General features: G+C 49.0%; 2 protein-coding genes across 12 annotated transcripts; one reads left to right on the forward strand and one right to left on the reverse strand.

Annotated features, from left to right (window-relative positions):
* Position 1: 1 nt before the first annotated feature.
* On the reverse strand, positions 2 to 27,580 carry LOC122371674 (crossover junction endonuclease MUS81-like). Of its 6 annotated transcripts, none has more exons than XM_043348147.1 (13): positions 27,484 to 27,580; positions 6,715 to 6,851; positions 6,122 to 6,251; positions 5,564 to 5,724; positions 5,064 to 5,163; positions 4,576 to 4,729; positions 4,067 to 4,260; positions 3,658 to 3,859; positions 2,490 to 3,449; positions 2,136 to 2,274; positions 1,628 to 1,803; positions 1,199 to 1,337; positions 2 to 957 (listed from the first exon to the last, which is right to left on the reverse strand). In XM_043348147.1, the coding sequence occupies exons 2-13, from the start codon at positions 6,841 to 6,843 to the stop codon at positions 589 to 591; spliced, it is 2,853 nt and encodes a 950-aa protein (XP_043204082.1). In that variant the 5' UTR covers positions 6,844 to 6,851; positions 27,484 to 27,580; the 3' UTR covers positions 2 to 588. The 6 variants fall into 6 exon arrangements, with proteins under 6 accessions (XP_043204082.1, XP_043204085.1, XP_043204083.1 ...); XM_043348150.1 differs by having other exon boundaries at positions 27,535 to 27,571; XM_043348148.1 differs by lacking the exon at positions 27,484 to 27,580 and adding an exon at positions 10,481 to 10,511.
* Positions 10,423 to 22,895, forward strand: LOC122371675. 6 transcript variants are annotated; one of them, XM_043348156.1, is made up of 5 exons: positions 10,423 to 10,522; positions 16,523 to 16,680; positions 17,023 to 17,190; positions 18,721 to 18,772; positions 20,585 to 22,895. In XM_043348156.1, the coding sequence occupies exons 2-5, from the start codon at positions 16,523 to 16,525 to the stop codon at positions 22,298 to 22,300; spliced, it is 2,094 nt and encodes a 697-aa protein (XP_043204091.1). In that variant the 5' UTR covers positions 10,423 to 10,522; the 3' UTR covers positions 22,301 to 22,895. The 6 variants fall into 6 exon arrangements, with proteins under 6 accessions (XP_043204091.1, XP_043204087.1, XP_043204090.1 ...); XM_043348152.1 differs by lacking the exon at positions 10,423 to 10,522 and adding an exon at positions 10,767 to 10,824; XM_043348155.1 differs by lacking the exon at positions 10,423 to 10,522 and adding an exon at positions 10,773 to 10,800.
* Positions 27,581 to 27,715: the final 135 nt, after the last annotated feature.

Consider the following 27,715-nt stretch of genomic DNA (forward strand, 5'->3'; position numbering starts at 1 on the left):
ATGGGCTTTTCTTTTTATTAACAACGTAATGCAAATTGCATCTTGGCGAGATCATACACGGATTTAAATGGCTGGACAGTAAAGGCACTTCGAAGCATCTGCTTTGACAAAGACTACGACAAACGAACGTAAAGTCGAGCGGTAACAATATTTAAGCAAAGCTATCCGGATCCGAACGAACCTCGGCGAGGTATGGAAGAGGCCGTCATTGACGACCGATCTGGGCCAGCTCGAAATCAACCACTCTACTTAGTCACTTGTAGTTCATCGCGGCGGGCGTCCACAGCTCACAGCCAGCAAAAGGCAGTCGATAAACCCGTTAACACTTCTCACGAGTCACAACAAGGCACTCCCAAGTCTGAAGGCAAAACTCTTCTGTTGCAACTCACCACGTCCATAAGGTACGCAGTTACCGTAATTACGGGTATAACGTCAGCACCAGCAAGTCGACGGCCGCTAGTATGTCAGGCTACTGTGGTCGCGGTAAAGGCAGCTGCAGCTGGCACGACAGCAGCCTCTCGTCCTCACGTCAGGATCCATCAACCATCACGTAACTGCCAGTCATAGCTGGGCGGCCATCGCCCGCCATCACGTCAGTTGCCGGTCGCTGTAGAGGTGGTAGACGGCCTTACTGATAGCAGCACCCACCGGCCGGCCGGAGCGGTCTGCGCGGAGCGGCGCCAGCAGTTTCTCCGCCTCGGCCTGCGATTCGCAGCCGGCGTACGCCTCCAGCAGTCGCGCCACGGTCGGGTACTCGGCCACTATGGCGGCCGCCTTGTCTGCCGACAAGCCCGACAGTTGGAGCAGCATCTTGGCGAACATGTCTCTGGCGGTCAGCCGCTGCCGCTTGGCCGACAGCTGGTGGAACTCGCTGAACAGCTGCAGCCGCTCCGGGCCGCCGGCTGACGGGGGACCGGCCGGCAGCTGCTCCCGCGGGCAGCCCTCCAGCTGACGGTACTGCGAAAAGGGGACGCAAGTTAGAAATAGCTACTCAACCAGTCCCCTTCCCACCAACTGTCGGCACTGGGGCAAGAAATGTGGACAAGGTACGGCAGTTTGGCGTACGTATCGCCTCAGTAAATTTAGAATGGATCACCTCAGTCGGCAGAAAGTACTGATGGAGATAAGACATTTCCTGACATGCTATACCCGTCTAGCCGTAACCATCCGCAGACCAGCGCCGGCCTCCCGCACCCACCTGATAGCGCTGTTGCAATCGGCGCGTCATCAGCGTGAGGAATGCAGCAGTCTCGCGCTGGTCGGCCGTCCACTTGACCCGAAACCCGTCCACCACCTGACAGTTGGCCAGTGCCTGCTGCAGGGTCGACTCGGGCAGGCTGCGGGAAAGGAGCGCGAGTGGTCACTGGTCAGGGTGGTGTGGGGCGGTTAACGCCGGTCACAGCCAGCCGGCAAGGCCGTTGATTCTACTAGTACTCAGCAACTTTTGACAAGTTGTTAACAGTGGTGTCAGTGCAAACATAATGTCGATGTACCGGATTGGCCAACCGTCAACATGTCCAACGCAGTCAAGCTGTTTTCCGAAAGCGTGATAAACAATCACTCTAGCTGCGCCGATCCCTCCATTTCCTGCGTTCCCACAGTATGCCATCACAGGCAACAGACTCACCCGACGCTACGCGCTCGCGGCCCGGTGCCCATCGCCTCCGCCAGGTAGATAACGTTAGGGACGCCGCACCGCTTCAGGCGGAACTTCTGCTCCCGGTACCGGCTGTCGCGGATGCTCGAGGCCAGATCGTCCAGTCGCTTCCGCTCGACAATGTACGGTAGAATCAGCTCCTCTGGCTGCGGGAGAGAGGAAGATGTTGTGATAGGGAGAACATACCTGGAAAGAGGCTGTAGTGAAACCGGAGACGCACTGCACACAGCCATTATGGACTAGCAGGGTAATAGCTATCAACAATTTCCAGCACACTGATACAGAATTAAAAACATCATTGGCTCCATTTGGCAAGACTGGTGAACGAGGGTCAATGCGGTTAGGTGTTGCAATGCGGTCAAATGATGGTCAAAGCGTTGGTTGCAGCGTGAGATAGAAAACACATGAACACTTGAAGGCACAATATCTATATAGAATATCCACTGAGCGCTGGGTACGCTCGGCACATTCTGCATACCTGTTTGCCGGTGCGCGGCCGCGCCACCCACAGGAAGTCTCCGACGCTCAGTTTTCGCACGTCAGCCACCACACCGTTCTTCTGCAGCTCAGCCAGCACCACGTCCCGGTAGGTGCGAAGACAGGCGCCCGGACCCGACCTGGAAGGGACCGACCACCGGGTCAGACCAAGGAGCCAGCGGTCACGCGGTGATCAAGCTGGGTGTCAGCAAGACGATAATGCGGATTGTTTTGGCATGGAATATCACTGTGAAGTATGACTGACTGACTGTAAAATGTCTGCTCTCCTTTATTTTAGGGATAATTTCACGATGAATAAAAACCAAAAGATGTCCTAGTGTCTGGTTTCACTCACTTGCCGGATGTCTCCTGGTTATCCACGCAGAGCACCACGTCGAACGTTCCCGGCCGGAGCACCACGGAGGGAGTAAAGTCGCGCAGCTCGGCCGCCGGTTCCGGTGGTCGCCGCTCGGTGGCGAAAGTCGGCGCCGCCGGTCGCCAGTCCTCCACCACCACCGGACGGGGCACAGAGGCGCTAGGAGTCGGCCGCTGCTCAGACGAGCCCCCAGTAGCGGCCGGCGGCCGGCTGGCACCGCTACCTGCCGCGGCGGGAGGCGGGCGGCTCTTGGCTCTGGCCTCGGCCGCTGCCGCCGCCCGCTCCCTAATCAGTACTGCGGCAGGTGGGGGACTGAGTCGATCCGCACTCTTAGCAACCGGAGAGACGGCGCTCTCCGTACGTCGCACTCCACTCAACGGCGGAGACCCGACGCTCCTAGTCGGTGAGGGTGAGATGGTCGCTCTCTCCAGTGAGGGTCTGGGCGGTATATCGGCCGCCGTGATCAAGACATCGTCATCGTCATCGGAGAGCAGGTGGCAGTCCTCATCGGACAGCGAAGCCGCCCCGGATGAGGACGTCGGCCGGGACGACGCTGCCACAGACTCCGACGGACCGGAGTCGGCCGAGATGTCCGAACGGAGCCGCTTCAGTGCCGCTCGCCAGTCCGTAGACTGACGTTTGAGGGATGTCCCGACCTGGGGCCGCGCTTGCCGCTGGGACTGGAATTGGGACTGGGACTGAGATTGGGACAGTGACTGGGACTGAGACTGGGACTGGGACCGTGGCGTTGACGCTGACAGCGACTGGGAAGCGGTCATCATGCCGTCGTCGCTGTCGGAATCCGACATGTCGTGTAGTTTGGTCTGGCGAGCGGCGACGGGTGGCGGCGGAGACGGACCGGAGAGCGGTCCTGATGGACACTCCTCGGCGCAGTCTGCGTCCGAGAGGAATACGTGCACAATGCCATCCCGCTCCGGTCTGAAAGCAGACGTCAGATAGAATGCGTCAGGGTCCAGGGAGCAGCAAAACCAGTCAAGAGATCCCGCCCGAATACAGGGGCGGCATAGCACCTGGTCAGAGCTGAGCGCTTTGACCTATCTCAGCGGTTAAAGTGAATAAAAATGAGAAAACCGTCGTGAGGGAATCTCAATCCCACCACTCAGACGCTCCTCAGCCCCACTCTCACCTGTCGGGGTCGGTCCAGTAGGTGCGCCCACTGGCGTCCAGCGCGTCCCGCCGGCAGCGCACCAGGAACCCCACTCGGCCGCCATCAACCGACACTTGAGCGTCGTCTTTGCTTCGGACCGCGGCGCCGGCCGAGCTGATGTACTGGTACATCAGGCCATCAGTGGACGGTGCGACAGTGTCCGAAGGTAGCCGCTGGGGAACTGAAATGACGTGTGGAGACCGGTTAAGAACATATTTTATAAACGCAGCATACCAGCGTCTCCCAAGCGACCCGTGTATTTGTGTAGAACACTAGAACAGTAGGAGCCCGAGCCCATGTCAATAGACAAGACAGAAATCCTTATAAAATTGTTGACAGTTGACAGTGTGTCCATGCCCCTGTCAGGACCCTGAGCCCGCGCGCTGACCTGTGCGCGGCTCGGCTGGTCGACTACTGCTGGCGGCAACTGGCGGTGCCCCCCTGACCGGGCTAGATCCCGTGCAGTCGGACGGGGGTGACATCCCAGTCAGACGGTCAAAACATTCGCGCTGGCTGGGCAGAGTCCACGGGGAGGAGTCGAGACGGTCGGCCACCTCCCGACCGACGTCAGTCAGACTGAACCTGTGGAAGCGATAGTGAGAGGAGGGAGAAGTGTCAAGCCGAACCTGTGAGAATTGAGGGGAGAGGGGAGGCGGCAGGACGGGGTCAAACAGCCTGAGTGAACAGAGGCAGCGAATGTCAGGGCCAAACCAAAACTGCAGCGGTAAATGAGAAGGATAAACACTCACGGTGGATACCTAATGATAGTACGAAGACATTTGGTGAAATATTGGCCAGTAATTTCAACCTGACAGTTGCTCCTTCACCAAAAAGTTGCCGATATGTTAATACGAAATAGTTTTCAGCGTCGATCCACCCCGTCGCACAGTGACCCACCTGGCCGGGTTACCCTCGCGCCGCACCAGTTTGCGTTTGACCAGGGTGCCCATAGTGCTCCAGGCGGTGTAGTAGCCTCCCGCCTCCGGCAGCGTCAGTGAGGCGTTACAGAGCGGCTGGGCTGCCTCTTGGAGTGCGGCCTTACGCAGGAACCCTTCCGGACGGCGGTAATATACTCAGAAGGCAGTCCACGGACCGCTTAGCACATACAATGCGATGGAGGACCCAATTTTCATTCATTATGCATGTAAATAACAGCGTAATATCCAGCACTAAACTAAGCCTCGAAGTCCGTCATGCCTTTGACTTTTGAGACAAACGTTACGGCCAATGTTCACCGAAAACAAAACATACCGATTCCCGGTCAACTTATTAACTCGATTTTTGAATCATCACGCTGTCTGGGGCAACTAATTCAGACTGTTGACCGAGCCGTTCCTTCACGAGTCCTGCGCCTCAGTGTTGTGCACTCGGCACGGCAGCCCTACCGGCGTATCCCTGCTGCTTCTCCTGCCGCCTGAGAGCCACCAGCAGAGCGAACCCACCCGATCCCGGTTTGGGGCGGTACTCGCCGGCCGGCCGACCGCGCTGAGGAACGGATCGAAAACACAGTCACCAGCCGAAAAATACATCCAGCAAAGCAAGGCGAGGCAACGGCATAATTAGACATTGATATTGAATGCATTTGGAGCTACGAGTGTTCTGAGCAGTTGATGCCACCAATGTTGGAAGGAAGCATAAATCGATTTGAGGCATATCATGTAACACAAACAACTTAGCAGGCGGCGGTCACAAATCTACTTGTAAGAGCGAATCCCATGGATGGTCAAAATACGTTTGTCTTTGTGCATAGAAGAAACAAAAAGCAGCCTAAACTAATGATCTTGTTCATCCTACATGTAAGCTTCCATGCAGTGTGACCGTTCGGCGCAGCGCGTCCCCCATCGGCAGTGACCACTGACCGTCAGGGACTGTGTTTTACACTCACCTTGCCCACCTTTCCTACTGGAGAGTCCCTATCTCGCTCTGCAGAGGAGGGCTTCGGGGCGGCCACCGGTGCCGGCTTCGGCGTCCTTTTCTTCGCGGGCGCCTTTGGCCTCTCTCGCTCCAGCTCCACCTGGTCTGCCACGCCGAGTGCTGGCAGCGGACCTTCGGGCCGGACGATGGATTAAATATGTCACACTATGCACACAGGGTGGAAGGATAGGTATTTAACACGCCGAGGGCAGGCAGCGGACCTTCGGGCTGGGTGAGGAATTCAACGTCAGACTACTAGAACAGGACGGATGGCTGGATATTGAGTCGAGGCATCGCGCGACATGAGCTTCTGGCTCCCAGGAGACAGGTCGTTACATCGTAAATAACTTGTTGTTACGTGTTTCTAGTCGAATTCTGTTTCTAGCCGAGGTTCGTCAGAACGCTCATTCATCAATGTCACCGGAAGCCATGCTTGTCAGACAGAGGAGTGAGGAGGTTTTCCATGTTACTCGAGTCATGAGGGTCCATTTCGCGACGAGACATCCTACCTTTCCCGGCCCAAACCTACCATGTTCCTCGATGTGCTCCTGAAGCCTCTGGTCCAGTCGGGCACAGAGAGTGGCGCCGAAACCTTTCAGAATGTTACAGCTCTTCCCCGAGGTGAGCGGAAGAGGGTATTGCCGCAGTGACTTTAGTGCCTGTGAATGAAGAGATGGGACGAAGGGTGAGTTACCGTATGGTCATATGCTGAGTGGAGTGCAGTAAACGCTAAATTGCCACCCCTGGGTCGCTACTCGCTCACAATGCAGCGTCGCCACATACTACCCCAATGTCAGGCAATGAGGTCACCAACACTGTGTATGAAGTGTCACTCCATAGATATCAGTTCACGCGCAGTACGCACCATTTATCAGCCACTGGTCCCAGTTTAAATTAAAAGCATCCGACGACTGCTGATAATGGTGAGGATGTTACACCGATTTTGCTTCCATTTTGCTTTTACCTTACTTTTTATGGATCTTAGCAGCAGCTATCGTGATATCGACCGATCCAATGAGTAATGACCAATGAGTCATGACACATTGTCTTTGGCCTAGGTGTGTCCATTCCATGTCTAGATGACAGATAAATTTGAGTGTGCATTCAAACTTTAATACGCACCACTCCATAAACATATTTCATCTTGGAGTCCTTTCTGTCTGCCTCTTCCCTCCATTCTGTCAGCCATGCCGTGAATAGAGGATTTGGATCTTTGAAGAGTCTCTTTAGTCGCCGCATTTCCTGCTCCATTGTCGTACCTGTGTAAAAAAGCCACAAATGGTTACATAGTCTGATAGCATAGCTTCAGTTCTCGTCTTTGTTACGGCCGTATTCATACAGATACGTGGGACATACGGATACGTACCCACGAAGTGACATTAACCTGCGCCGGGCCGGTGCTCTGAGATTCCGCGCCGGGCCGGGGGGGGGGGGGCTGAACACCGCCCACCTCTTCTAGCTCGGCTCCTGGGCCACGTAGCGACACGCGGTAAGCGGCAATCGAAAGAACGTCCAAAATGAGGACGAAAACATTTCGGTCATTTTTTGGGTCAGGTCAAAGGTCGGGTCACCACAAAGGTAAAATGTTGACTATTTCAACATTTTGGAAACTGCCGACGGCTATCTCGGGAACCAATAGAGCTACAGCGCCGCGGAAAAGCGCATTCGATAGCCCTTTTACAGACCTTTCTGAATAATGTTCTCAGATTTGATCTCATGTCAACGGTTTAGCCTCCAGAGGGCAAAAACTCCAAAAATAGCCGTTTTTACGAAAAACGTTTTTTTCGGCAATAACTTTTGACTCAAAAGAGCCATGACATTACTTTTGCGAGCATCGTGTTCCTCTCGTCGAGACGCGTCAAATGAACTATAATTTGCCCTTGAAAGGTCAACTTGAAAAATTTGACCTCAGGTCAAGGTACCTTACCGGAAAAGGTCATGTTGCATATCAGTCGATCCGCAACGTCGAGCCGAACACATCTAAAGCGTTTTCAGCGCTCTAGCCCGCCTTTATCAGAAGTTATTAGCGAAAAACTGCTAGCTTCTGTTCGTGACCTGAAATGACCTCGGGGACATAACGAGGGGTCACAATTGCCATTTTCCGGTTCAGTGTGTCAATTTTACCTACATCTCGATGATTGAGTGTCTAGAATAGCGTTCGTGCAAAACAGACGCTTTTCAATTTTATCCCATTGACTTATAATTGGAGAGGCCGCAAAATTGACCTGACCTTAGGTCACCGATATCAAAATTCCGAGATAAACATTTTATAGATAATGTTGCTCTTATCAATCGCTCAAAGTTTCAAGGCAATCGATCAATCGGTGTAGATATGACGAGCATTCTTATTTTTTCTGAGGGGAGGTCACTTGGCGTGACCTGGTGACCTGACCTAAGGCGACCTGGGTCTGAAATTTTCACATGTGCGGAAAAGATGCACAAACAGGTGTGCCCCGCCGTTTTTGAGATATCTGCGAAAAACCGCAGGGTGTGTGTGTTCAAACACCCCCCCCCCCCCAGCCCGGCGCGCGTTAAAACAGCGAGACTTGGCACAGCTGCTGACTGATACATTAGAGCAGTGAGCCAGACCATGGAAATGATTGCCCCTGGCATAAAAATGAGATAAATAAGCGTCGCTTCTGACTTCTGAGATTCATCTGCTGCTGATCTAAGGGGAGCTGATACTTGATACTTGAGAGCAGCCATGAAGGTGGCAACAGGCTTGCCGGTGTCAACCTGAACCCACTCACAACTTGATGGTCCTGCCCTGGTGTCCCTACTGCATACAGGGCATGGCACTCACTCAGCTTTAGATTAAGCTTCACCATCAATATACCTCTCATCCACCAGTCACCACTGGTTGGGCATTATCAGCCAAAGAGTGATTCACCTTCCACCTAGCTATATGTTAACCGCAATAGATCCAAAGAGCGCCCACGCCCCAATAGAAGCCAGAGGAAAGGCAGTGGAGGAGCAGTTGGCAATTGGCATCAATCCAGACAGACCTAGGCTGCATTCATTATTCAATTTCTCGGCAGTCATGTTTGGGGTCCGTTCAACCGCATGGACCAGAAACTGCTGGAAAGGGTAGGTACCTACAGCGAGGGGCAACACGTATCAGAACATCAGACACTTACACTATAAAGAACGCCTGCGGAAGCTTTGTCTACCATCACTTTACTATAGGCGCAATCGAGGTGACATAGGTACTTACTTACTTACTGAACACCTTCAACGCGAGTCTGGATGCCCACTGGGCCCACCTCTCGTACCAAACACCAGACAGCTGAGCTGTCAAACCATGGAGCTCGATGAGAGCGGGGCCTACTGCTACAGGCCTTACCATAAACACGACGACTGTAAGGAAAGGGAAGTGGAAGGTAAGGTAGCGCATAATGATAACAGTCGGGGAAACTATGGTAAAATCTGCTATTTTTGGCAGTCTGCTATTTTTGACAGAAATCCGCCAAAAATGGGTAAGCATGTGACGTCATCGTAACCAAATATAGCAGATTTGGGTACGGCCCCATACAAAAGCAGATCTGCACCCTAATTGAAGCAAATGTGCATCAAATGCCTGGCAGATTCATGACTAGAATAGTGCTGAGAATTTCCTGATATTTTCATTCAGATCCGACTATTTTCAAATAATGAATTTGAAAATAGTCGGATCTGAACAAAAATAGCAGAGATCACTCTCAGCACTATTCTCATGTTCCATTCTCATCATGAACCTGCCAGCCATTTGATGCGCATTTGCTTCAGTTAGGGTGCAGATCTGCTTTGGTATGGGGCCGTACCCAAATCTGCTAGATTTGGGTACGATGACGTCACATGCGTACCTACCCATTTTTGGCAGATTTCCGTTAAAAATAGCAGACTGCTAAAAATAGCAGATTTTACCATAGTTTCCCCGACTGATAAGGACAGGGCCATCAACCTTAGCCTTAGCTTTGTTAATTGTTTACAGTTGATTGTAGGTAGGCACGCGGCACGCCGACGAAAGAGTCATAAATGCAGTATACTGATACACTTTGTTTTGTTTTGTTGGGTTAGGCCCTTTCGGTCGACAAGACCATTGCAGAGCCGGAAGGATGATAGGAATTAGGGGGAGACATTGGTCTGGGCAGGCACCCTAGTGAATCGCCGGGGCTGAGCCCGTCCAGAGGACAGGCCACCCAGCCCCAAGGCACTCACTGCACCCGGCTACGGGGTGCGCTCCCTCAGGAGCAGCGGTGCCGCTCCAAGGGAGCAGCCCGCATGAGATAAAGTTGCCTGTCCAGCCCGGAGGGGGTTGTGGCGTGGAGGAGAAGGATTTCAGTATCCTGAGGATAGAAGCACGGATAGGTGTACTGATACACCCATGATCACGATTTATAACTCAAAGCCATTTCCTTAAATTTAGGGCCTGTTCCAGCACCTCCAGAAACCTCCAGAAAAGCTCCAGAAAACTCTAGAATCCTCCAGAGAGCGTTCCAGCGCCTCCAGAAAGCTCCAGAAAGCTCTCGCCAAAGCTCCAGAAACCTCCAGTAGCCTCCAGAGAGTTGAGAGGTCCAAATTTCTCTGGAGGCTCTGGTCTACAATTATGGTGCACATGTGACAATCACGAATGTAAACAAAGGACATTTGACTGATTATTTTACAACTTGAATGTAAAGAAAATTACATTGCTATAATTTTATTTATCTTTTTAACTAAAATTGAAAACAAATTTTGCGTTTCAAGAGAGAACAATCGTCATTCTTTTGGTATCTAATATCTATGACGCCAATCTCCAGAAATCTCCAGATTGCGTTCCAGCGCCTCCAGTAAAACCTCTGGTAGAGCCTCCAGTCAAGAATTTCTTCTGGAGGCGCTGGAACAGGCCTAATAAATCGCCATAACCCACCGCCGAGCCACTGCCTTTTCACAAAACGCGCGCTTTTCCAAGGTTTTGTATTTTGTTAGTATTTTGAATATTCTGAGACAAACAACATAATGACCTAATAATGACGTTAACTAAAGTTTATAAGCCTATATTGCGTTATTTTGAAAACGTTTTATGTTTCATCAATAATATTTTGATTTAAAAAAATTTAGTTATGCTAAATGGGACAAAAATTAAAAACAAAAAAAGAAAATAAGAAATTTTATAGTAAGAAAAGACAATCAAAGCTATTCCATGAGACACAGCCATTCTCGTAACCTTAAACTTGTTGCGCCAGGATCGTGTGGTGTTTTGTGTATTGCGCTGTATTTTTCATCTTTTTGTGCATTTTTACCGCTTTTTTGTATAAAGGCTCCTTCAGCCAAAATGAGATATCGAAATTCGGTTCCAGTGTAGGAATATTCACTCTGCAGTCTGCACTCACAACCCCTAATTGTAATTGTAATGAGACTAAAAAAGCAAGCTAAAGTAAACAGCCAACAGTGATCTTGATGTGAATTTATTACATAATCAGTAATACGAGCTTTAGCACGACTAACAAACAACAATGTAAATGTAAAATATTAACTAATACATAACATAGTATTAGTAAAGCTGGTGTCACTTGACTATTGTTCAGACTTCGGCGTAATGGTGAGATTGCGCCGAAAATTTCAGCATGCGTCCAGGGCCTTGTTTCACCTGTGATAGTAGCATACTGCTATCAAATTGTGCGAGCTGACTCAATGTGATGACGTCATACTAATGACGTTTCATGTAATCCGTGAGCTTTTTCATAGCTGCGTTTGGAACAGAATTGCTGTCTCGTTGAATGCTTTTGAGAAGTTTGTTTGATTGCACGGCCGTGAAGATGTTAGCAGTGATATTTGATGACATCACACAGATTGACAACATCATGGTTTGTTGATGATTCCATGGAAACCCAATTTGACGTGTACTAGCAGCGTGCTGCTATCACCGGTGAAACGGCCCAGATGCAGATGCAGATGAGTTCCGGGGAATAGCCCTTGCATCGGCTCCCCGGCCATAGGTGCCTTATCTGGTTGAAGGGATACTGGGAAAAGGATAAGGATAAAGGCTGCATGTCTCTGCCTTTGTTCATGGCCCTTAGAATAGAATAGAATAGAGGTTACGGATTGAGGACGGTCAACAAGGACCTGTAGGAATCCGGTCATTTACTTCTCCCTTACATCAACCATGTAGCTCTTTAGCTCATTCTGGCACCGCATGTTTGGTCAGTCCGCAGGGTATACTTCCTGTTCGCCCACAGCTTGTCGAGACGATTCTTGAATGTGTTCAAGCTCGGTGCCGCGACGACATCTGCAGGGAGGCTGTTCCAGCTGTCAACAATGCGGTGACAGAAAGAGGTCTGGCGAAGATGGGAGTTCACTCGTCTCTTCTTCAGCTTTAGATGGTGACCACGCGTTCGATCTGAGGTGTCGAGCTGCAGGAGGTCGGCTACTCTCACCCTCAGGCATCCTGTCAGGATCTGGTATGCCATTATCATGTCTCCTCTCATCCTTCTATAGTACATGGAGGGGAGGTTCAGGGCTCGAAGTCGATCCTGGTACTGAAGGTGACGCAAGGGACGAACCAGCTTAGTAGCTCTTCTCTGGACCCTCTCAATGGCATCCTGGTCCGATCTGAATGTAGGTCCCCACACCACGTTCGCGTACTCAAGGTGAGGGCGCACCAGAGTCCGATAGAGGAGAGGCAAAGATCGACTGTCTAGGGCTTTGAACGACCTCTTCACCAGACCAAGAACTCTGTTCGCACGACCCACTGCAGCTGCCACCTGTTCATGAAACTTGAGGTCTTCATCAATGACAAGTCCAAGATCCTTTTCCGTGTGCACTTGAGCTAAGGTGGATCCATTCATCTGGTAGGTAAAGTATTCGTTAGAGGATCCCAGGTGCATCAGCTTACACTTTTCTTGGTTAAAGGGAAGCTGCCATCTGTCTGCCCAGTGCCCCAAGGCATCAATGTCTTGCTGGAGGAGAGTCTTGTCCTGGAGGCTGGTCACTTCCTGGTAGAGCTTGGTGTCATCTGCAAAAAGCATAGAACGGCTTCTGACGGCTTCTGGGAGGTCGTTAATGAAGACTAGAAACAACAGTGGTCCCAGTACAGAGCCCTGAGGGATGCCGCTGCCGACCCGCGTCCAGTTCGAGCAAACGCCCTCTACCATGACTCTCTGCCTCCGGTTGGTTAGGAAGGCTGATACCCAGCGGAGCAGGTCCCCTCCAATGCCATACGCCTCCAGCTTCCTTAGAAGTCTCTGGTGGGGCACGCGATCAAACGCCTTCTGAAAGTCCAGATAAACCACGTCCACGGCACCTTTCCTGTCCAGGATGGTAAGCCACTCTTCAATCACCAACAGTAACTGCAGGGCACATGATCTTCCAGGCAGGAACCCAAACTGGTCATTGGTAAGGAGGTCATTCTCGAGGAGATGGTCCAGTAGTCTATCTCGGACAAGAGATTCCAGCAGCTTACAGACAATTGAGGTGAGGCTCACTGGCCTATAGTTGCCAGGCAGACTTCTGTTTCCCTTCTTAAAAATCGGGACCACATTTCCCTCCCTCCACTTAGCTGGCAGGACTCCTGTGTCAATAGATCGCTGGAAAATCGTCTTGAAAGCAGTACAGAGAGGGATGGCCAACTCTTTCAGCATTCTCGGGTGTAGCCCATCAGGTCCTGGGGACTTGCTACAGTTCAGGGCCTCCAGTCTCCTTCGAATTTCCTCTTCTTGTACCCTGATGCTGGTCAGTGGTTCTCCATTGAACTTTGGATCAACTTCTGGGATGTCGCTGGTGTCCTCATCCGTAAACACTTTGCTGAAGAAGTTATTCAGTACCTCGGCCTTCTCTTCACTTGTGATAGCACTGGTCCCATCACCTCTTAACAGGGTCTCAACTCTTGCTTTCACTTTTGTTTTTGAGCTAACATATTTCCAGAAGACCTTTGGGTTTTGAGTCACATGCTTCGCCAGCTGGCTTTCATAGTTCCGTCTCAGTCTTCTGGTTAGGTTTCTTAGCACATTCTTTGCTCTCTTATAATCTTGCTTATCTTGCTCAGATTTGGACCTCCTGTGCAGTTGATACAACCTGTCCTTATTTCTTTTTGCACGCAGGAGAGCACTGTTCGTGTAAGGTTGGCGCTTCTTCTTAGGTACACTTCTTAAAGGAATGTGCCTTTTTTCAGCCTCATGCATCAATGCCAGAAGTTCCTCCCAGCCTGAATCAGCATCACAGAGCTGTAGTCTGCTCATAATATCTGAGTTTCGGATAGCCTGGACCATTGCTGGAAAATCTGCATTCTTGAAGTCTTTTGCTTGAGAGTTGCCCTTTACCAGCTCAGTCTTACACCTGAGAGTAAATACAAGACAATCATGGTGACTATTTCCCAGAGGCGAGTGGTGTTTGAGATCTGCTACCATACCTTCCTCTGATGTGAAGATAAGATCTAGAGTGCTAGGTGACTTGTTGGGCATAAAATGGGTTGGTTCCTCAACATGTTGTATGAGAAAGCAGTCTTGCATAGTATGCAGGAACTTGTGGGTATAATGGCTATCAGGTGCTTCAGATTTTCCTAGCTTCCAGTTGATTTCACGATAGTTGAAGTCGCCAGTAATTACGATACTGCTTGGGTTACTTTGGCTTACTGTTTTCATTAGCTCACAGAGGGCGTCTGTTGATGTTCGTCCATCACTGCTTGGGCTACGGTAGATGGCTCCCAGAATGAGGATTTCACCCTTTACAGGCTCAATTTGCATCCAAATGGATTCTTCAAATTGCCCAGGGAAGCTAACCTCAGATGCCCTTATATCTTCCTTGACCAACACCACAATGCCCTGCTTACCAGATGCACCTAGTCCTGGCTGGCTTGAATCAAAGTTTAAATAGGGCACATAATGATCCCCAACTGTGAAGCATCCAAGTGCAAGTGGTCTGATTTGGGCTTTAGGGATAGTCTCTGTTAAGACTATCACATCTGGCCACGCACAGTTTTCAGCCAGCAATGCTAATTCATCCAGCTTGTTTGGAAGACCATCTGCATTTGTGTACAGTATTTTCAATTGATTTACATTTTTTGATTGTGTTACTTCTTTCTTTGGCTGATCATTGTGTGCAGTGTCCCATGACAAGTTAGATACATGCCCCTTTCTTTTGGAAAATTCACATGCATCACAGACACAGACATGCTCATGCTGAATCTTCAAGCATGCATCATAAGCAGCTTTAGCACCCTCTGGACCTGGGCATGCAAAATACCTGCAGGCTAGCCTGTAGACTTCCTTTACATGCTGACCCTTTAGTCAGACTCTGCTACCTTGGTTTTGGTGGACGTTTGTTGTTTGCTGTCCCGCATCACTTATCACCACCACTTTTCCCCTTTGGATGCGAACAACCTTACCCTCTTCTCTTAGTCTCTTTGCCTCGAGGCGTAACTTTCTGTCCTTTTCCCTTTCTTCTGGAGTGCGATCTGGTGACAAGTACACAGTTCCATATGCATGATGACCCCTGAGTTGAGGTGCCTGCTTGAGTATATCCCATTTCTTTTCTTCATCTTCCAGCGTCACGATCAACGGACGTGGCCTCTCAGGCTGGATCTTACCTGCCCTGAAGGCCTTGACGATGTTCACTTTGATGTGCAGCTCCTCTTCGATGATATTCTTTGCTTTCCTGACATCCTCCTGTGCTCGTTCCTTGGAGTTTTGGTTAGAACTCTCAGGAAGATTGTGTATCACAATGTTGTTTCTTCTCTTCTCTTTGTCAAAGAAGCTGCCAACTGTTTTTGCCAAACTTGCCTCCGGGTTATCCTCAGCAGGTCTCGGTGTACCAGACAACTCTTCTAGTTTCTTTTCCAGTGTCTTCACAGCTTCTGCATACGTCCTCCTTTGCTCTAGCTCTGTTGCTTTTGTGGCTTCTGCTTTTTCTTCCTGCACTGTGACTTTCACTTCAATCCGCTGCACAGTTTCTTCAATTAATTTGGCCTGCTCGGAGCTTGCTGTGTGGCATGCCTGTATCAGATTTTCATGCTCTTCCAGTTGTCGCTTGAAATCGGTGTACGCTGCCTCTTGGACTTTGCATAAGTCTCTGCTGCTTGAAGCAACCCCTGCCACAGACTCACCCTGACCCAACAGCACACTCCTGAAATCATCCAGTGCCCTAGTTACACAATCCGTCATTTTGGACTGGTTAAGCAGACTAGGCAGTATTTGTTGGCAAAAAGAGCAGACCCAGAAGAACCCGAACCTACGGATCACCTCAAACTCTTCTACGGACTTTAACTGACAGCTTGTATGGTACCATGTCTCACATACATCACAACAGATGCAGGTGTCCTCCTTGATATCCTTTCCACACTTACTGTTCTGGCCACCCCTGCACAAAAAGGGTCCCTCAGAGTTTGCATTCTCACTACCCTTTGCTGCCTGGTCCTCGAATGTCACCTTCTTAGACATACGTGGCGCATCTCCTGGGGGCCCTATTTTGGATTTCACTGGCTGCTTGGACCTGCCCCTCGGTTCAGACATGCTTTTTGCCACATGCAACAAGCCCAATCAATTTGCCATGCAATATACCTCACTATCTTGCAAAAATGTTTCGATCTTTCAACCACACTTGGGAGAATCAACCGGTAGGTCTGGTCAGGATGGCGCCAGGAGGGGGATATGAACCCTTCCTGTCGTTTTTGACGGGTTCTCCATAAACAATGCAGCTTCTCCTTTCTCTCCTCTGCATCCTCTTCCCGTTCATCATTGAATAGAGAGTATCTCATGATCACAGTATCACTTGAGTATCTTCTATGTGTGGTCATTGTAGGAGTTTGATATTATTTCTAACATCCATGAGTCTGTTAAATTTCAGTAGAAAGTGTGTTATTTTTCAAGATAAGGTCCGATCTACAATTGTGGCGCTGCTTATACATGACTAGTGCCTAGTGGGCTGCTACTGTGTTCTGTATTGTGGCTGTTAGATTCTATAATTTATATGTTCACAGATGATGAAGGAACCAGAAAAGCAAGAGAAGAAAGAAGGACCTAAAAGTAAAATGAGTTCAAATCTAAAACACATCACATGTGTAATGCCAGGATGTGGCAAAACCAAGGAGAATTCTCCAGAATCGTCTTTCTTTGACTTCCCAAAGGACCCTGCTCAGTAAGTACCTATCTCATTTCTCATTTGCTTCTTTATTTGCACATTTTCTTCAGATGAAGTGCAGGTACAAAGTCATTGTCCATCGTGTCTCATATTTTTTTTTTGCATTTCTTGAATCAGGTATAAGCCACTATGCATCTCAAAGCAAACCATTCCATGATGCATCATAAGATGTGGCATGAAAACTGACCTGACCTTGCAATCAATCTCACTTTTCATGAATAGCTATGGACACTTTGATTCTTATTTGTTATTGCAATTGAAAGATTTTATCCCATTTCTACTTTTTACTATTCTAATTCATGCTATGTTGAGTATTGACTAAATTACAATGCCTTCTAGGCTCAATGCCTGGCGACAGCATTGTACAAATAAGAAGCTGCTTGCAAATAAGCCACCAAAGCTTTGTTCAGCTCATTTTGACAAGAAAGACATCATAGAAAAGCCCACTGGCGTTTCGCTGAGGACTGGCGCTCTTCCTCTTACAAAGGTCTACATCAGCATGGTTCAGTAAGTCACATTGTTTGTATTTTGCAATGGACTGTATTTGTGTGTGCACTAAGTCGAAGCTTTGGGCAATGGATGCATGCTCACTAATTTTTCGTTGGTGTTTATCAGCCAATTGGATAATTTTTGCTTTCAATGTTCAATACCTATTATTGGCTCAACTAAAATATGCACAAAATGTAAAGGTTTTTTATAGTTTATCTCATTGTTTGAATGCAAGACTTGCTGGGACGGGAGCCCACACTAACAAGAGCTTGTTGCCAAACCTGCTAGTGCAGCAATCCCTTCCATCCGATTAGGCAATGTCTGGTTGAATTGGAAAAGGTTGGATGCCATAGTCCCATAGCTCAGTTAGTAGAGCATTGGGCTACTGGTGATGTGAGCCCGGGAGATCATGTCCGGGTTTAATTGACACACCAAACTTTGTTAGCTGAATTCTCCTGTTACCCAGCATTGCCCAATCGTACGGAAGGGTTCGGGGTCCCATGCCACAGGCTCTTATTAGCGTGGGTTCCAGCTCAGTGCCAATTCGTCCACAGAAACATTCGAGCTAAATTGACAGAAAAGCTAACCATATCCCTGATTAGCCAGACACCGTCAATCTTACCAACTGGATGTGGCTGTTTCCACCAATTGTGGATCTCATTAGGGGATTCAGTGCTCTACCGACTGGGCGCCTATGGGCAAACACTGTTATAGTGACGGAGACTCTAATGCAGAACGAACTCGGAACTAGCCTATACTATTAAGAGTGACGACTGGCGTTTTGGAGTCAGTTACGCCAGTCTGTCCGTGAGTTTCGCAGCACGCACATAGCATGCTACCCGACGACTTGAGTCGTGCCGCTGCGTCTAAGGTTAGCTGTGTCCCTTAGGTCATTTTCATGTTTAGAAATGTGAAGTTTCTATTAGTTACGCTCCTCACTTTCTGAAGAATATATTACGCAGAACATCTGCATGTCCACTATGTCCAGATATATCGGCTTTTGACGTACCTACCCACGGAGGGTTTCGATTCAAGCTTTTTGCCACTGAGGGAGTTTATGGGTACAATCCCCTCGCCGTTTTGCTCCTAATGGAGCTGGAGCTTTAAAGAAGAAACGAGCATGTTTGCCTATACGGATTGCAGCGATTAGCACCAAACTCCACAGTTTTAGGTTTATTGTTGACCTGTGAAGTGAAGTCAATGGCGTAATCTTTCATCTTGTTTGTATTGTCCAGACCAATCTAATGATATGCATAACACTTTGTTTTAAAAAGTGCCATTTTGATTGTTGAGCAAATTGTGGTTTTTGCCAGATCCGGTCAGAAGCTGTTTTCTGGGATGGTCGTTTTTGTCTCATTCGATTCGGTAGTTCTTTCTGAGATCATGGTTACCTTCCCCGTTTCGCTGACTGAATTTGGCTACCAGCTATTGATGAAAAAGTCATGTTATATTGTGTGGGGACAGTACCAGCTGTGTATCGCCAGCCCTCCGCTAGATGCAAGACCGTTTCTATTCGTTTTGAGTAACGCCTCTCGCCTCTTCTTTCAGGCGTGACAAGGCAAAGCCGGTACAGGTGGCACGGAAGCAGAGCTCGTCTAAGGTTAGTGCGGGAATTTTGCGGTTTGGGTCGGCAGAATCAGCAGTACTTATTCGCCCCCACCCCCAACCCGAGTTATTATTAGGGGTCACATGACTGGCCTGCTTCGGGTGTTTTGTAAAAAGTAAAAGACATAAAAGTTCTGAGGTCTCGGGAGCTAGCCTTTTCCAACTTTTCCAAACGTGCCCTGCGTTTTGCGACGCATTTTCCTGGTAGTGCTTCCAAATCTCGGTATTTTTAGACCGAGCAGAATTTTACGCATAATCCGTAGATTGTCTGGTTGTTACGAGCCAGCGAGCGCAGCGAGCGAAGTCTTTTCAATATAACGGGAAAATCTCAGTATGAGCGGCCCGGCCCGGCCTGTAACGCTTTTGAGAGGCTTATATCTCAGCAACCGCTGGACCGATTGGCCTGCGGTCTTTTTTGCTGGGTAGCCCCATCTCTTCTACCCCGTAATTGACTACTTTTGATACATCTCAGTGACCGTCGTGGCACGTGCCACGTGAAAAGTCAAGAGTGTTCTTAAGCTGTTTGGCAAAAGTAGTGATTTTGAAGGCTCATATCTCAGCAGCCTCTTTGGCGATTGGTTGCGGTAATTTTTGTAGGGTAGCTGCATCCCTTCTACCACAGTTTCGGATACTCTTGATCTATGTGAGTGCACGTGCAAAATGCAAAAAGAAGAGGTGCCAAATTTGTTCCCATTTCAATAACTCGGTAATTACTGGGGCGATTTCGCTGAAACTTGGCATACAGGTAGGCACCCACCAGGCAATGCATTCCCAGGTGTTGCGGTTAGGGTGCTACTGCACGTGCGCACGTGCAGGGCGCGCTTGCAGATCTCGAGAACGGCTGGGCCGATTGCGCTCAAATTTGGTATACGGTTGGGGACCGGTTAGTAGGGTGCCGTGCAAAAGTCAGTTTGGGCCCCGTTTGCACGGAACGGCTGGGCCGATTGCGTTCAAATTTGGCACACCGCTAGCGACCGGTTAGAAGGGTGCTTTGGACAAGCCCGTTGGAGGTACCCTCTCGCCCTTCCGCGCATGCAGGGCTCACTATCTCGCTCGCTCGTTCTTCGCCCAAAAGGCGTTTTACTGGTCTAGAGCTTGTCTAAGTTATTGCGAAAAAACGCCAGGGAATGCCCCCATCTCCTCCCAAGCCTTGCCTTAAAGGCGTGTTAAGAGTAAGACCAGAGCATTTTGAGCCTTTTCACTTTGCTACAATTTTACTTTGCCACATCTTTTACTAAATAATCAGTTTTTTATTAGACTTAGGTGAAAAAGTGTTTAAGCTTGCAGAGGAGGCTGTGCAATATGCATATATGCAGGGCATCCCAAAAGCTCGGTTGGTTTCTCATGTCATCAAACGTTTGCGATTATAATTGAGCGCCGTAGAATCTTCCATGTTCTCAAATTTCGGGTTTATTCGCTCACCAATCATCGTTACTCACAACATCCATTTCTCCATACTGGAGACTAGACGCTTCAGTTGAGAACTCGGGACAGTTTTCCACGCTAACCTTAGTCAGCTGCTGGTTATTGGAGAGCGGCTTGTTACCGTCAAGCTGCCCTCCCCCTCATAGATAATTTCATACAACTTCTCTAGCAAGCTCAGATCGGGACAGCTTTCCAGCGACACCTGCTTCTCCCACAAAGCCGACAGGTATCCTGTGCATTAAGTGCACAAGCCATCTGGGCATCATAGACAATAGCTTTTAAGTAGGTACAGGGTGATGCGGAAATAGGTGCAAATGTGTGTGCCTCTCGTCTCTATTTTATTATTTCTGTATAAATTCAGCTGTACGTTACTCTTCGACAGATGCCCGAGCCCGTCAAGAAGACGCCGGCTGAATTCTATCTGGACCTCGTTGTGGAGAAGCCCAAGCCGCCTGGAACAAACCGAAGCAACAGGCACAGCAGCGCAGGACCGCCGTTCGTTGCAGAACGGGAGGCAAACAAAGAAAACCGCGAAACCGTCGCGTCGCCGCCGCCGTCGCCACCCCTGTGCGACGAAGCCGTTACGTCGCCGCCGTCCTCACCGCCCGTATGTGACGAAGGTCCGGGCTGGGACAGCGAGCCCGCGCCAACTCCGGCGCCCAGCACCCGACCCAATGAGATTCGTGTGGTGGTCAATAAAATGCCACCTGGGCATTCTACTACAAATCCAAGTGGAAGTCGTGTGCTTCCTGCTACTCCAGGCAAAATTGACGTACCGAATGAGGCAAAATTAACTCTTCCGGATGGCGCGCTCACCAAGTATCTCATCGAATTGAGAGCTAAGCAGCTACAGATTAACGATCTGCAGAAGAACTACAACAGCTTGGTGGAGAAGGTTCAGTTCCGGAATAACAACCCCGACTGGCCGAAGGACATCCCAGAGCAGTCGCTTGATGCCCCGATCTTAACACTTCGTGACGGCCAGCACGAGCGTGACCCGCCACTGGAGAAGGTCAACCTGCTCAGTCCTGAGGTGCTGATGCCACAGACGCCGAACAACGCCTGGCACGCGATAGTTGGACTTCGCAAAGAGATCCTCGACCTCCAGGTTGCGCTCATGTACAGTCGCATTCAGGTGAAGTATCGTGAGCTGCGTCTGCAGGAGGTGACGGCGGAGCACAGGCGCTACAAAGTGGCCGTGCGTGCTAAACAGCGCAAAACAGACAGGGAGGAGCAGCAACGTGAAAATCGCATCAAACAGCTGGAGCGACGCTGTGACCTGACGAGCTCCAACTGTTCAGAGTGGCGGCTCAAAACGAAAATGGCCGAGAAAACCGGAATTAAGAAGAAGCGACGGAACGAAATGCTGGTCAAGGGCCTGGAGCAGATTTTCACGCCGATGCAGCTGCGCGTCATCCGCACGGGCTGCAAAGCGCGGTGGGCTGAGGAGGACATCCGACGCGCCATCGAACTGAAGAAGCTGGTGACGCGTCGCGGCTACGCCTTCATCCGAAACACGATGAAAATCCCGCTGCCATCGCCGAAGATGATGAAGCTTGGCGCCAGTCGATTCGAATCACTAAAGCATGTCTATGAACAGATGGTGACAGCCAATCTGCTGAAGTACAGCACCAAAAAGAAGCCGAAGGTGGTGAAGAAGGACGACCATGCCTATGAAGTAGATCCTCGTGCCTTCGAGACGAATCAGGACGAGCTTGATGTCGATCTTGGCATCACCAACAGGAGGGCGCTGACCAGAGAAGCGCCCTCGGAGGACCCCGCGTCCTCGGCCCCCGCTCAGCGGAAGCCAGTCAAGCGCCGCAGGAAGCGTGTGACGGCCCAGCCTAGCATGCCTATTATGGACACCATGGATGTCGAGTTTGAAGACATGGGGGTGGTTGGACGAGCGTTCAACCCCGGCTCTACGGCAAGGGCGCCGAAGCGGTCCCGCACAGCCTGGTCCGAGACGCGTCCCAGCTGGGAGAGCAGTCGCATCTGGGGAGACGATCAGGTGCTGGGTGAGTACGAACAGACAAATGTGGACCGGCGCCAACGGCCACAACCCACCTGGTCCGCCGAAACCGACGAATTTCTCTAGCGGCGTGAAGGAGCGAGGGAGTGTTTTCGAACTGTGTGGTGGCTGTGATCAGAAAGCGCGGGTATGACCAGCGTTGACCTGCAAATACGACCATTTGGACACTCATGCATGTTATGTCATGTGTTGTACATAGCGCTGTTCCATCGATGTGTATGTGTAGTGTACAATGTACATGTCATCTCGTGTAGATTTAACAACGCAAAGTCAAATCGCTGAATAGTTCAAAGGCTGATTGGGTTTAAAGCATGGGCTGAATCGGTGCGTATTCAGATATCACGTTTGGGGCTTAATGGATAGTAACTATGGTTAGACATTTTTTCGGCTGCCGGCACTGAATTTCAGCATGGGCTCTGAGCTGGTGAAGTTATGTTTTTTTTTGTGGCTTCGTTTGATGTCAACGGTCTTGGTTTGATATGCCTGTCGCCACTCATTGCCGGTTGTGGATGTTCCGACAACCAGCCATGTTATTGCTTTGTTCGAAGGCAGAAAGTACCTTATTGTGTGTGCGATCAGTCTGGTGACGATCAGATAGTATGCAAGCGCCAAGCACAACATGTGTAGTGTGTACCTAATATAAAACTTATACTGAAGATTACCTCAAGTATCTTGTCTATTGACTGCAATGCATCGATAATTCGTGCTCACACAAGCTTAGCAAATGTTTCTTTCTCAGCATGATAGCAAGTTTTACGTCGATAGCCGATAGTCATGCGTGTAACCTTAACGAAAGCGGCCGTCTATCGTGGAGGACAATGCGTTGCCCCATCAGTGAGTACTGAGATGTATAGTATATATATATATATTAGGGTGTATCGTCGAATTTTGATTTTTTTTAATCGTCTTCACTACTAAATTTTATTGGTCCCTGGCATGTTTGAAGCCGTAGAATACCAATCAAAAAAATCTGGGACGAAAACGTAGCCTGCTGCGAGCGGTTGAACGGAAGCCTGTCGGAACGGCGCCAGGCGTTGAAGTCTCCCCGTTAGTTACGCGCACACTAGCACCACGCGGCGGCTGGCGCCGTGCCGCCGCGTTCCCGGTCAGCCGTGTTTTAGCGTTCACTGACGGGTCGAAGTGATTATTCTAAGCTTTCCTAAGAAGCTTTCTGCCCCGCAGCTCATTATTGAGCAAGAATATCGCACAAACTGCATAGAACATTGACATGCAGGTTGTCGGCACATATGGAGAAGGGGATGTTTTGGTTAATGCCTCCTTTAATAGGAAGAGATTGTGGAAGAACAACACATTTCTCTTGGAAATTACTCATCCTCCTTCTTCCTACGTGCCTGCTTTAGTAATCGAAGTACCCCTATTGACTCTACGTTCTTGATTCGGCTGTGGATTTTATGCATGGAATTCCGCTATATTATATTTTCTCGCTCAATGTCCCCTGAGCTATATTGAGGCGTCACGGGACAGCAATGCTCAGCACACAACTGCAGAGAAAAAGTCAATGTGGTCATGCGTTTTGTATGCCAAAATGTGTGAGCCTTGGCGTGTACCAGCAGCCGTTGTCACCATTGTAATTTTCACGACTTTATCTTTATAAGGATGCAGTTGCCCACTTCCCAGTTCCCAGACTGGGTTTGGAGATATAGTTTTACAGAAACATTTAGGAATGTCTGTAATGTAAGTTAAAAGCGAATACCGAAAGGAATCCACATATTTTCGAGTTTCCTGTTTGCTGTACCTATTGCTGCCAGACGTCATGATGGCATGGCTGCGATTGATGGTATGCCGGATGGCCAGGGTACGAACTCACGGTAAGTCAGCTGGGCCGCCAGGCATCAACAGGCACAATAGTCTTACACTGATATCGTCACCCTCAGTTATTCGTCACCATTCAGCAGCAGGCCCAGAGCTTCGGGCTTTGAACCGTAAGGCACAGGTGTAGGAGCAAGACATTGCGCCGATTCGAAGGGCTGGAAGGGCAGCATCGCGGGGGCTGGAGTGCGCCTGAGCGGCTGAGACCATCCCATTGGGACGGGGGTGTTCTGGGTGCACTCAGCCGCTCATGCTGGGAAATGCATCCAATAGAGCTCTACCCCATCCCCACCCGTTTCGAATGATTAGGCTGACCTTTAGTCTAGAACAAGGAAGGATGACTGTTGGCTGGTCCCGAGGATAGATACAAAGGACAGGTAATGACATCATATAATGAATCGAAGACGGCCCCGGCCCGATCCTCTGATAGAGGCTCATCAACACGTATCTCGTTGTGGACCATTTCGTTTTCCTCCACCGTGGTTTTTGCACCGACCTCAACGGGTTGGAAGATTACGATGTTCAGAAACCATTAAGGTCGTAATTGTATATTCGTTGAGTTAGGTTAGCCTTTCCATTCCATAAAGACTACTTTATAATTATTGGATGAAAGGATGAGGTTTTCACTGTGTTGAACCTGTCCTACCTGCTCAGTGAACGAATATACAACGAATATACAATTACGATCTTAATGGTTTCTGAACATCGTTACCTTCCAACCGGTTCAGGTCGGTGCAAAAACTACGGTGGAGGAAAACGAAATGGTCCACAACGAGATACGTGTTGATGAACCTCTATCAGAGGATCGGACCGGGGCCGTCTTCGATTCATTATATGATGTCATTACCTGTCCTTTGTATCTATCCTCGGGACCAGCCAACAGTCATCCTTCCTTGTTCTAGACTAAAGGTCACCCTAATCATTCGAATGGAGAGCTCCATTGGATGCATTTCCCAGCATGACCGGCTGAGTGCACCCAGAACACCCCCGTCCCAATGGGATGGTCTCAGCCGCTCAGGCGCATTCCAGCCCCCGCGATGCTGCCCTTCCAGCCCTTCGAATCGGCGCAATGTCTTGCTCCTACACCTGTACCTTACGGTTCAAAGCCCGAAGCTCTGGGCTTGTTGCTGAATGGTGACGAATAACTGAGGGTGACGATATCAGTGTAAGACTATTGTGCCTGTTGATGCCTGCCGGCCAAGCTGACTTACCGTGAGTTCGTACCCTGGCCATCCGGCATACCATCAATCGCAGCCATGCCATCATGACGTCTGGCAGCAATACAGCAAACAGGAAATCGAAAATATGTGGATTCCTTTCGGTATTCGCTTTAACTTACATTACAGACATTCCCAAATGTTTCTGTAAAACTATATCTCCAAACCCGTCTGGGAACTAGGAAGTGGGAAATTGCATCCTTATAAAGATAAAGTCGTGGAAATTACAATGGTGACAACGGCTGCTGGTACACACCAAGGCTCACACATTTTGGCATACAAAACGCATGGCCACATTGACTTTTTCTCTGCGGTTGTGTGCTGAGCATTGCTGTCCCGTGACGCCTCAATATAGCTCAGGGGACATTGAGCGAGAAAATATAATATAGCGGAATTCCATGCATGAAATCCACAGCCGAATCAAGAACGTAGAGTCAATAGGGGTACTTCGATTACTAAAGCAGGCACGTAGGAAGAAGGAGGATGAGTAATTTCCAAAAGAAATGTGTTGCTCTTCCACAATCTCTTCCAATTAAAGGAGGCATTAACCAAACATCCCCTTCTCCATATGTGCCGACAACCTGCATGTCAATGTTCTATGCAGTTTGTGCGATATTCTTGCTCAATAATGAGCTGCGGGGCAGAAAGCTTCTTAGGAAAGCTTAGAATAATCACCTCGACCCGTCAGTGAACGCTAAAACACGGCTGACCGGGAACGCGGCGGCACGGCGCCAGCCGCCGCGTGGTGCTAGTGTGCGCGTAACTAACGGGGAGACTTCAACTAGAGTTGCAAAGTTTTCCCAATGGGCTGCTACCGGCACCGCCCCGCCCCACAAAAATTTTCTGGGATACCGGCATGCTACCACGCCCCAAGCAAAAAAAACCGCCAAATTACCGGCATACCAAAAAACCTGCATTTTTGATTCTGGCTTACCCCTACATGAGATGCAACATTTTGGCAATTTCAGTAGCCGCCCCACCCAGCAGCCACCCATTGTCCAACCAAAACTACCAGCAGCCTGATGTTGCCTGAGTTCGCCCCACAAATACCACAATTTTGAAACTCCATTCCAGTCTACAGCTGTTAAAATATCACCTGTAATCAAAAAGGTATTGCCTACAAAAAGCATTAACACATTCATCAAAAAAGCAAGGACAAAAAGAACTTGAATTACTGAAATGTGTTTCTGAAGATTGCACAGTGAGCAGCAATCACATTTGCCACAAGCGTTCTTATTTTCCACATTCTCCTAAAATATTGCAGGTACCAACCAAATAATGAACTATAGATAGTCGCAAATCACAATATAAAAAACTACAGATCAGTTGGGGAAACTACGAGGCGAACGTCAAAAAATGGATTGGTCAATAAATGGACTTTTGATGACCATATATGGGTATAAATGCAGCCCCCGCTACTAAGGGTGAAAAACGGTATAACAAGCCGGTACTTGCGGTATCGCGTCCACTTATTGGAGAGAAAAGGCTTCCAATTTTCACTAGGAATTGGTGTGATTTGATTAAATTCGGCGAATTGACTCGAAAATGGCGATAGGAAAACGGCTTTTCTGCAGGTTCTGGGCGTCGCAATCAGCTGGCCATTCAATAAATGGATTGGTTTTATGAAAGAAAATTGTTAACAGATTTAATTTAATTACAATAAACAAAAATATTTAATTTTAAAATAATAACTTAACTACAATTAGAAAAACCATAAACAAAATAATAAAAATAATGACATTTTAAACCACGGTACTGCTTACATTTTTTGGCGCGTCTGTTTCAATCCGCCATATTTGCCAATCGCGGTTTGACCTTGCGTTGTAACTCCGCGATTTAGAGCCGCCAGTTAATTATGCACCGGGTGAGTGTAGGCCTTGTGTGGTTAACAAACATTCTTATGCCTTATTTTTTCATTTGAATGCTAAAATTCATTGAAAAGATGAAGTTGTCTGATTTTATGACCATATATGGTCATCGCCCCGCCCACTCCAGCCGCTGATTGGCTAATCCAATTTTTGTTTGGCTCCTCGTAGTTTCCCCAACTGAGATTCGGCCATGTTCCTAACTCATGGACTCATGAACTGAGGAAGCGAGATCAACATCAGCTTTTTCCTATCCGCCAAGATCATCCTATCCGCCATGGCTTGCTGGCTGGTGAGTAAGATACGAATCATGTAAAAATATGTGTTAATAACTCACTTGTCCTGAGAAGTCACCAAATAATATGTATAAATAAAAACGATATAATACCTATCCTCCCCCATCTCAAACGCGGGAACAAACACATGGTTATAAAGGATTTCGAAACAGATGCGCCATACAGTTTTTAACCAGCTGATTAAAACACTGCAAAAAAAAGGTTTTAGGACTGCAAACTTCTGCCTCGTGAATGATTTTATTCATAAAAATCATCCAACACGATATTGAATTC

The sequence above is a fragment of the Amphibalanus amphitrite genome, unplaced genomic scaffold (assembly GCF_019059575.1).
Source record: "Amphibalanus amphitrite isolate SeventyFive unplaced genomic scaffold, NRLGWU_Aamphi_draft 001269F_arrow, whole genome shotgun sequence".
Taxonomy (NCBI): Eukaryota; Metazoa; Arthropoda; class Thecostraca; order Balanomorpha; family Balanidae; genus Amphibalanus; species Amphibalanus amphitrite.

What these genes read in the sequence shown, in the direction of transcription:
- LOC122371675 (XM_043348153.1), top strand. An exon ending in TTCCCAAAGGACCCTGCTCA is followed by an intron (nt 16,681 to 17,022) that starts GTAAGTACCTAT and finishes AATGCCTTCTAG; the next exon opens with GCTCAATGCCTGGCGACAGC. An exon ending in GTCTACATCAGCATGGTTCA is followed by an intron (nt 17,191 to 18,720) that starts GTAAGTCACATT and finishes CTCTTCTTTCAG; the next exon opens with GCGTGACAAGGCAAAGCCGG.
- LOC122371674 (XM_043348150.1), bottom strand. Translation starts at nt 27,571, where the DNA reads ATGTGTTTGTTCCCGCGTTTGAGATGGGGGAGGATAG. An exon ending in ACCAGCCGAGCCGCGCACAG is followed by an intron (nt 3,860 to 4,066) that starts GTCAGCGCGCGG and finishes ACGTCATTTCAG; the next exon opens with TTCCCCAGCGGCTACCTTCG. An exon ending in AACCAGGAGACATCCGGCAA is followed by an intron (nt 2,275 to 2,489) that starts GTGAGTGAAACC and finishes GGTCCCTTCCAG; the next exon opens with GTCGGGTCCGGGCGCCTGTC.